This window comes from Melopsittacus undulatus, chromosome 8 (assembly GCF_012275295.1).
Source record: "Melopsittacus undulatus isolate bMelUnd1 chromosome 8, bMelUnd1.mat.Z, whole genome shotgun sequence".
Taxonomy (NCBI): domain Eukaryota; kingdom Metazoa; phylum Chordata; class Aves; order Psittaciformes; family Psittaculidae; genus Melopsittacus; species Melopsittacus undulatus.
The window spans coordinates 8,849,757-8,859,749 of NC_047534.1; the positions used below are offsets into that span (position 1 = coordinate 8,849,757).

A 9,993-nucleotide genomic window follows, 5' to 3' on the forward strand; every position below is an offset into this window, starting at 1 on the left:
GCAGCGAGTGCCCGAGGCTGCGGGGCTCTGCCCGGGGGGTCAGGTCAGGGCCGGGCCCACCCTCCGGTCCCTGCAGCAGGCTCACAGCAGGCTCACAGCCGGGCCGCCCTCCGCACCTCCCGGCTCCCACCTGCGCACACGAGCTCCCAGAGGCTCAGCTCCCGCCCGCCCTCCGCCATGCCGCGTTGTGTAGCGTTGCCGCGGCAACCGCTCCACCGGTGCCCTCGGCGGGGTGGGCGGGGCCACGTTCCCCTTCCGGGTCGGCGAGAGCTGCACGTGGCCGCGGCAGGTAAGCGGCGGCAGGAATGGTGTGCTCCCGTACGGGCGCATCCGCGCTCCGCTCCGTCCCGTCCCGTCCATGTAACGGGGGCCGGAGTGTAGCGGGAGCTAGGTGGGCCCAGTCGGCGGGTCCGGCTCCTCGGCCAGAGCCGGGCGGGAGGGCCGGCGAGCGGGTTACTGCAGCGTGCTGTGGTGCACTTGGCGTTTGAAGGGTTGCGGCAGGGGTATAAGGGGCACTTAAAGGAGCCCTGTGGGTTAGTTATTGATGAAAGGATGGGAGACCATCTAGGTTCCTCAGCAAAGGCAGGGCTGTCCCCGGGTGGGTACCACAGGTCCGGAGGTCTGCTATAACCTTTGCATAGGCACGACTGTCCCAAAACAGAGAAAGGACAAGCAATCACAAACAGAAGCAAACTCAAGGTAATTATTAAGGTGCCTTGAAAGGATCCGGTAATGCCAAGTGGGCAATAAAGGGATGTAACCTTTACTGAACTGTAAAGTTCAGTGCTAAATAAGTGAAAAGTTATACATGTGTGGAAAACCAGTTTAACTCCACACACATATGTATACACACACATATACACGCACATATGGTAAGTATCTGTCACTTAGGGAAGATGTTTTAGAGGCTACCTAAACCTGTGAAAAGGTCATGCTGGGCAGTTGGCAGAGAGACACAGAAAAAGTTACAAACAAGGCCAGCAATAAGGAAGAAGATGAAAAACCACCCTGTGGCCACTCTGTTTTCAGTGCAGCACTTCTGGTTCCCTGTATCACAGAAAGCAGATTGTGAAACTGGAAAAAGTGTGATAATGAGAGATACAGGATGGTTTCAGAGTAAAGGGAGACCAGATAGCCTGGGACTTGTTGAAGCTGTGCACTAACATCTCCATTTCATGTTTTTAGAATGATAAAGAGAGAAGAAGTTCATGAGGAACCTGTACAAAAAAAGAAAAAAGCCAAAAGGAGTAGGAGCCAAACTGTCACTAAAACTGAGAAAGATGTTCAAAATGTCATTAAAATTGAGGATGATGACAAGCTTGAGACAAAAGCAAAGAGAAGGAAAAAGGAAAAATTAAAAGATGAGCATTTAGACCAATTGGAACTGAAAAATAAAAAGAAAAAGAAGAAGAAGAAAAAGAAATCTGTCTCTGGATTACTGAAAGAAGCACATTCAGAAAGCTTTGTGAATGTAGAAGGCCATCTGGATTCAGAACCTAAAGAAGAATCAGAGGAACAAATTAAAATTGTCAAACAGGAGAAGAAAAAAGCACAGTGTCATTCCTTCTTATCATTGGAGACTAATGAGAATTGTGATGTGGAGCTTTCAAATCACCATGCAGATAGTACTAATGAAAATGGATTTGCTTTTAAAAAAAGCAGAAAGAAGACCACTTTGAATTTGGAATTGGATGGTGAAGTAACCAAGAAAAAAAAGAAGAAAGGCATTTTTTCTTGTTCATTAGAGGACATCCAGGACAGAGAACATGAACAGGCTGAAAAAATTCCTAAAACCCCACAGAAATGTATTTCACAAGAAAAACCTTTTACAGGTATCATCCAGAATGATGGGGAGAGTTATGTGAAAAGAAAGAAGAAAAAGAAGAAGAAAGATAAGCCTGACTCCTTTTTACCACAAGCAGATAATCAGGACAATACCAATGGAGTTCCTGATAGCCCCACTGCATTAAATGACTTTGGAAAAAGGCAAAGAAATAATTCCCTGGGTATTACACTGACAAATAGAGAGGAAGAGGACACAGCTGAGAACTCTGGAAGTAGCAGAGAGACCAAGAAGAAGAAGAGAAGCAAAGATGTTTCTTCCTTAACACATACAGATAATAAAGACTACAGTCACAGTGTTCCTGATGAGCATCTCCCAGCACAGCAAAAAGTTGAGTCTGAGGAAGAAGAGCTTTCTGGGAAGAAAAGCAGGAAGAATATAAAGGATAATCGTGAAGTCATCAAGAAGAAAAAGAAAAAGAAGATTCAGAAAGAGGAGGATTCAAAAGTTTTGTTAAACAATGACAGTCCATCGAGAAGCCAAAAAATAACAGTACTAGAAAGCACTAAAAAGAACCAAGAGAGGGAAAGGAAGCAAGCAGAATGTGTCACAGGGGACACTGTAGATGGGGTATTGTGCACCAGTAACCACACAGGCTGTGATGGAAAAAGGAAAAAAAGGAAAAAAGAATCGCGCCAGGACTCTGCTGAAGAACCAGGTTCAAAAGCAAACACAAAAAATATCAAAGGAGAAGACATGGGAAATGGGGCACTGGTAAGTTGTAAAGAAAAGGATGTATTTGCTAAGGAATCCTGCTAAGGAGCTGAAAGCTTTTTAGGTAGGCAGATTCTTCCTGCAGGCTGCTCAGCCTGTTCAGACCGTTGGGATACACTTAGGTCAACAGGGGCCTTCTCTGGGGTTCAAGAAGCAGGATCAGCTGTAATAGTTGTGAAACACTGCAAAATGGTTTTTAATGCCAACTCTTGTAGTGAGCATGTTTCAGCTGTGAAAATGTAAATATTACAACTAAGAGCAGGTATTGACCCCAAAAGAAACCTCATATGTACAGTGTTGTTCTGCCCTTCTTTCAGTTGCTCTTGGTAAAGTGTCAGCACTTCTGTAAAACAGGATTTTAATACCCTGTCATTTAACCTGAGCAGGTTGGTAACACTAGCAGCATGAGTGCATCTAACTGTGTTGGACTTTCCCTTAAGCTTTTTCTACTGTTAATGCTGGAATTGCAGTGTTAGAAACAAGGAGGAAATTTAGACCAAACCTGTCATCTAACTTGGACAAAACTTTAGAGAAAATCCTAAGAATCCAAAGTGTAGATGAGGCCTAGAGCACTGATGTATGAATTCTGATAGAAAAATACTAGAGAACCTAAACACAAATTCTTAATTAATAAAGTAAATCAATGCAAGACAATAAATAGATACAAGAGCTGTAAATTATACCTGAAAGTAACTAGAATTGTATCTAGACTGGCTGTTAAAGGAAATCCCATCCTAGAGTCTTGGAGTACTGCCATTTCTGATGCGAAACAAACATGGAGAGGAACTGATTGAAGATTTGAAATACAGAAATATAGAGGTTTCTTCTTTGATTCCCTCCCCAGTTCCCACCCCCCTCCCCCCCAAAAAAAAAAGTTATTAGGATGTTGTTTTATTTCTTTGACTTTTTTTTTACTCCTTTTTTTAAAATCTGATTAGGTTCTTACTTTAAAGCTATTTAAGTGCCTAAAGTTAGTACCTACGTGCTTAACCTCTGTTGTTATCTTTGGGAATTAAGCTGTGAGATGCTTAGAAATTCAATAGGTACCTACCTGTATTTTTACTACTTAAACAACAATGGCTAACTGCAAGTGACTAGGAGCTTGCTTTGCTATTCAGAGGTAATGGAAAAACTGCACTCCAGTTGTTTTTTATCACAAATTTGGATATTTGGCTTGTATAAAAGTCAAGCTGTTGTAAGCAAAGCATCATTGAAGACTTCTGTAAACCAGGGACAGGGTGGGCTGCAGCACTGGCTGCCTCTCCAGCCAGCTTCATGCTGTGCTTTGCATTGTTACGCACTCCTGTGTGTGGTTTCTTTGTGTTCTGTGAAAACCCAGCAGCTTTCTGGTATCTGTCTAATAATTCAATACAAATTTCATATAAGCCGATTCTTTGGTGTCTATGGAGACACAGATAGAGGCTTTTCCACAAAGGTTTGTTTTGGGAGTGTATATGCTTCTCAGTCACCAGGTGAGCAGATGTTTGGGGCTTTGTCCTTAGGTTTCTCTTTTTGACCATTCAAAGGACAAGATGGTTTTATTGCTGGCATATATTTTCTAATTGAATTGACACTGACTTTTTTAGACTGTTAGACATTATTTAGATTCTTGTAGCTGTTCACATTCTGTGGAGGCAAGATAAGCCTAATAACAAGTAAAATCTCATGATGAATTACAATGGAAAACACAGCAAATACCTTGCAAACAATTGAGGAGAAGGATGTAGGATGATGCATGTGTTGTTTCTCTTTCCTGTATTCAGCTCTGACCTTTAATAATAAGAAGTACTTCAGGGAAAATCTCCTGAAGATTGAAAAGTCTGGGAAAATCAGTTCCAGAGAAATCTAGCTCCAGCCAGACCAAAAGACACTATTGTAGTAAATGGCTGATAATGTCAGTCTTGCATTTAACTGTGCCATAGTCTTGACACATTTTCTAGTCTACAGTGTGTCACACACACTGCTGCATGCCTTGAAAAAATCCTCTGTTGGGCTTGTGCAGCAAACAAATGAGTTTTCAAGACAATGAGGAGTGATACCCACTTTATATCAATGATCACTGTTTTTCCAGTTGGAGACCATTACAGTCACCTTGGGCAGAGTGACGACTTGGTTTACTTCTTTGAAGTTACGTGCCTGCAGATAGCATAACCCTACCACATGTGAATGTGCTCCCCTTCCATGAAGTTGGGGGAAGACCACCACTGCTGGAGGGGTAATTTTTGCCATACAACAGCCCTCAGCAAGCCAGCAACAGGCTGTGAATTGGCAGGGATGAGGGTGCACCCTTCCTCCTTCCTCATCCTCCACTTGACCTTCCAGCTAGAAAAAAAAAGTAACATTGCAGCTGTTTGCAGAATCCTGTCACATCAGTTCTGCTTGTTTGAATAGATCTGAAAAGACAGTACCAGGCCATCTAGAAGTAAATTGGGGTTTTGGTCTTTTCATCCAAGAGAACAAGCTCTCCTTACTGCAGACAGTGTTCTCGCATTTTAATAGCGCATATACTTGTGTGTGTGTTTGTGTGTGTGTGTGTGAAATCAGTACATAAAAGGTGGCTTTGGAAAACAAACTAAATCATTCATGGCTTTAAATAAAACTATAAACCCTAAAAAAAGTAACAGCAGCTTTTGCTGACAGAAGTACGTTACAAATCTTTTCCTTGTCCTAGCGTTCCCTGGCTATTTCATGCTTGGATTATTCTGTTAGCTGTATCAATAGATCTTCCCTTTGGCCACCTTTTCCAGGCTGGTCTAAAGCTTATGGCTCTAATTTACCCCTGTCCTGGACTTATTACTTACCCTGTTACACTGGATGCCCCAAAATCTTACCCTTATTACCAATTTTGAAAGGAAAGGCTGAGGGCAGTGATCTGGAAGTGCCTGTCAATGGGAGCAGAACCTGCTGAAGGGCTGCACTTTAGAGTATCAGTATCTGTTTGGGGACTCCGACACTGATTTACCTCTTGCTATCCTGCCCAGCCATACCTGCTGGATCTGCTCTGTTTTCCACATCAGCTCCCCATTTCTCACTCTCATATGTGGAACTAAAGTGCTGTTTGCTGCCATGGTAGAGACACTGTGTATGTGTGCACCTCTTTCTGTGCTCTTGCCAGGATTTTGAATTTATGTTAACTTTCACTCTTTCTGCCCCCTACTTTAAGTATAAACTTTTATGAAGTGGTTAATTTGAAATGATCCTGTCTGCAAACATTACTGTATGTGCCAGTGATGTGGCCAGGTCCATTTTAATGGGTGAATTTAAAGAAACCTCTTATGCTCTTTGTTTAAAAGGAAAAAAAATAATCTCTTCCTTGGGGAGAAAATCTCTTCATAGAAACAGACAGCTTTAATTGGCATTTCCAGCTTAGATTTGACTATTTCTTGCCTCACATTAGTACTAATTTATTGCTTGGTGGTTTTACTACTTTTGTAGTCAGAGCTATGTAAATTCTAATTAACCAGAATGGATAAAAACATTCATACAAGCTTTTTTACTGTTTTACAGGAACATGTGGATGATGTAACTATTGTGCAGGAAAAAAAAGGAAACTGTGATGAAGTTAATATAGACAAGGTATGCTTTGTCTTAATTATGTAAGATTTAAAGCAATTCAGCATTTATTGTATGCATAGAATTCATAGCCAAAAACCCTTGTTGCTTGCCTATGCCAAGATTTCCCTAGATAGAGCTCTGCTTAAAGTGTGTTTTACCTTCCATGGGTTAAGTTCAAAATGTACAGTTCCAGTCAATGTCTAAGTAGCTTATTAAGTTGAATACAGGTTTCTTTGCGTCTCATTAACTTTGGCAGTTTCAGTGTAGCTGTTACCTGCAGTTAAAAGACGAAATATATCTGATACAGCAAAATGTTCATTTAAAATACTGCTAGCAAAATCCCAGTTCTGTTGTTGAGGGTGTAAATGGATCACATACAACCTTTTAACTATCCTTGCAAAATTCTGAAGAGAACTAATTCTTTTAGTCTTATCTTTTCATTGTGACTGACATTAACTCATTTAACACGTAGAAAATAGTGTCTTGTGCTGTTTTTTCTGCATGCTAGGTGAGGCGACAGGCTCTTCAAGAAGATATTGATAGAGAATCTGGCAAAACTAAGGCCTTCAGTCCCAAAGTGAAACAGGTATGTATGAACTTAGATCATGATCTGACAGAAATACTGCGTCACAGAGCAAGTTCCTGAAAAAACACTGTATTCTTTGTATATGGCTCAGGTACAAGGCTTGCCACAATATTCCTCCTTTTGATGGTAAATGTAAGGGCATGCTATAGAACAAGTTAGTACAATCCCGGGAGAGTCTGCGAGCTGACCAGTGAACTCCCAACAGCAGCTGGCATTGTACAGTGCTCTAATTTCCAGCATCAGTCCTCAAAAGCAACATTTTGTCTGGTTCCTCTGGAGAATGAGACATGACAAAATGCTACAGAAGCATTTTCTGCTGACTCTGAAATACAAACAATTCTAGACTATAGATACAACAGTCACTGAATTGTATCTGAATTGTTATGTGGAAGACATTCAGAAACAGGGGTGAACACAGAAAGGTGAAAGGGATGACAGCTGATAATACATGTGTGATATTTACAGTCAGTCCTCTCCTAACTTTTACATCTTTATTCTACCTCTTTGAAAGACAATTCTTTATTCTTTGCTTTTGCTTCCTACTCAGCCTGCCTCCTGACACATTTGCAGGAACGTGGTAGAAATTGTGGCAGTAGTGCTTTGCTTGTAATTCAGTGTTCTTAGTTGTTTCACAAGACTGCCAGTATGCCTAGAAAGTTGGAATATACCTCAATGAAACGCCAGAAACAACTCCTGTAGGTTTTTACATAGTGGGAGGCAGACTGCAATAGCTCTGGAACTGCAACTATCTAATAGTCTTTGAAGTCATTGAGAAAAATGACATCCTTGGCAGGGGATCTCCATTCTGTGATGCTGATCTGTCTGTTTAGGAGTACACAGAAGAATAGAAAATTAATTCATCAGCTTCACAGAGTGAGCTGGAAATGCTGCAGCAAAAGCTACGGGTAGTGCCTGCCAGCGCTTCACTTAAAAGAAATTACAGAGTTTGACAAGCCATAATTATTTCTGCATCTGTGCAGATGTCTCCCATGCCAAAGGGAGGACATGTATTTATGTGTATGTGCACATGCATCTGTCACAGAGCTGGGCTTATACAGCTATCTGTCTTTGGGCATAGTAAAAATATAGAAGTATTACGGATAGCTTTTTTAACAGCAGGTATTCCAGCCTCTGATAGTGAATGACACTCAAGTCTTGCATTTTTTTAGCTTGAAAAGCCTGCTACAGCTTGCCTGCAATATTGAGTAGCATGCTGCGTATCATGCTGGCTGTTGAGTGGAGAATGACTGTTTCATGCAAGCTGGAACTGTTCAGTTGGAAGGATTTCAGGCTTCCATAAGACACGCCACTAAATTCATGTTTTTTCCTTTGATGTAGCCAGCTCAGTCTATTTAGTATCACCCCCAATTTTAAAGAAAAAATGGGAGTAACAATTCTGCCAAAACCAGTTATAAATGAGAACAGAGCTCCTAGATGCAGCTTGGGAGTCAAATAAGATCCTTAGATAATGAAGCTTGTTCTTAGGTAAGCCAAAAGTTCATGAACTTTATAAATCATATGATGTGTCTTTGGTAATCCACAAATGGCTGAACCCTAATTTTACTTTGACATTGGCTGTTCTCTCAGAAAGGACACAGCTGCAGACAAAACAGAAATCCTGAAGGAGTGAACTAGTTCAAAGAATACAGTGAGAGGCAAATACAAGGAACAGAGCAAGCTGCATGGGAGAGAGGCTTTCAGAGTACTGTATTTAGTCCTGTCAGATAAGGATTCACTCTCAGTTTTTGCACCCTTGAGATATTAGTGGGATGAGACTGCAAATATTACTCAAAGCTTGAGAGCCAGACTGAACACTGTCTCCAAAATGTACTAAAACATTGCTAAAACCCACAGATACCTAACTAGGCAACAGGAAAATGAGAAGATAACTGCACAAAGTGACAGAGTGAAAGAGGATTAAGCTGTCAGTTGTCTTAGAATAAGAGAAATGACTGGACAATGTCTGGCTCTTTGAGTATTATCCAGAGTGCAGAAAAGACAAGATTTCTAAGACAAAGGGAACGAGATTCTCAAAGTGCATTAAACCTTGACTCCAGGTTAAATGAGCTGAAATGCTAATGAGGATGCACTCATGCAGGGTTGTGTTATTCTTTTATCGTGTCCTTAGAGAGATACTACCCGTACTGTTTCTCAGCCCTGTTGGGCTGTTGTAGTTGGTTCTGTTCTCATGGTAAAGAGACAGAAATTGTTGTCCTTGATCTTGGTGTTATTTAATTTTAGCACTAACCTTGTTTTGCTTCACAGGATGCAAAGTTTGGCCAGTGGAGTACAGCTGCTTTTCAAAGTTCTGAGCAACAAATGAAGTTTCTTAGGCTGATGGGTGGCTTTAAAAAGGGCTCTGGTCCTATCCAAAATCTCTCGGCGACTACAAACAAACCAAACATGGCTCTGAACAGGGAAGGGGAGGAGAAGTTACAGCAGGCTCTGAAGATGGAATTTGATAAAGCGATGGACTTGAAGCAACATAGAGGAATTGGTCTTGGATTTCAACCTGCTGCCAACAAAAAAGTATACATAGACAAATATACATCCAGATCTATAAAATTTGAAGACTAAAACTCTGAAGTAGTAACAGGAATAGAAATTCAACAGGCAAATTTCTTTTCACTTTCTACATCTTTTTAACTAGCAATAAGATATTTAAGAAATTTGATTTATGAGGCACTTGAACTACAAGTTGTCAACTGCATGAACCAGGGCTGAGTCCTCCCTTCAGCTAAGCAGGAAGTTTTTGATACCTTTACAATGTTTTCTACAAGGCAAGAGACAGTCCGCTTTGAAGATTGCAACTACATGGGCAATGCCTGTAACTAGTTGAAACTTAGTAAATTTTTTAAAAATGCTGATTTTATAACTTTATTTTCATCTACATCTGTTGTGGTTTAAACTCAGCCACGCAGTCTTCTCTCTCACTCCCCCACTTCCTCCCGCCGCCCCCCCACGCCAGGAGGGGTGGGGAGGAGAATGGAAAGAATGTAACTCCCACAGGTTGAGATAAGAACAGTCCAGTAACTAAGGTATAACAGAAATCACTGCTGCTACCACCAATAATAATAGTGATAAGGGGAATAACAAGGGGAAAGAATACAACCGCTCACCATCCACGGACTGATACCCAGCCTGACCCTGGCAGTGATCTCTCAGTTTTACATCTTGGGCATGACGTGCTGTGGTATGAAATACCTCTTTGGTTAGGTTGGGTCAGGTGTCCTGTCTCTGCTTCTTCCTGGCTTTCCCTCCTGCCTGGCAGAGCATGAGACTCAGAAAATCCTTG

The 9,993-nt window shown here is 41.5% G+C and overlaps 1 protein-coding gene across 1 annotated transcript; it reads left to right on the top strand.

Annotated features, from left to right (window-relative positions):
• Positions 1-265: 265 nt before the first annotated feature.
• Positions 266-9,565, top strand: KNOP1 (lysine rich nucleolar protein 1). Its single transcript, XM_034065852.1, has 5 exons — positions 266-289; positions 1,186-2,557; positions 6,065-6,133; positions 6,621-6,698; positions 8,964-9,565. The coding sequence occupies exons 2-5, from the start codon at positions 1,187-1,189 to the stop codon at positions 9,273-9,275; spliced, it is 1,830 nt and encodes a 609-aa protein (XP_033921743.1). The 5' UTR covers positions 266-289; position 1,186; the 3' UTR covers positions 9,276-9,565.
• The last annotated feature ends 428 nt before the right edge of the window (positions 9,566-9,993 follow it).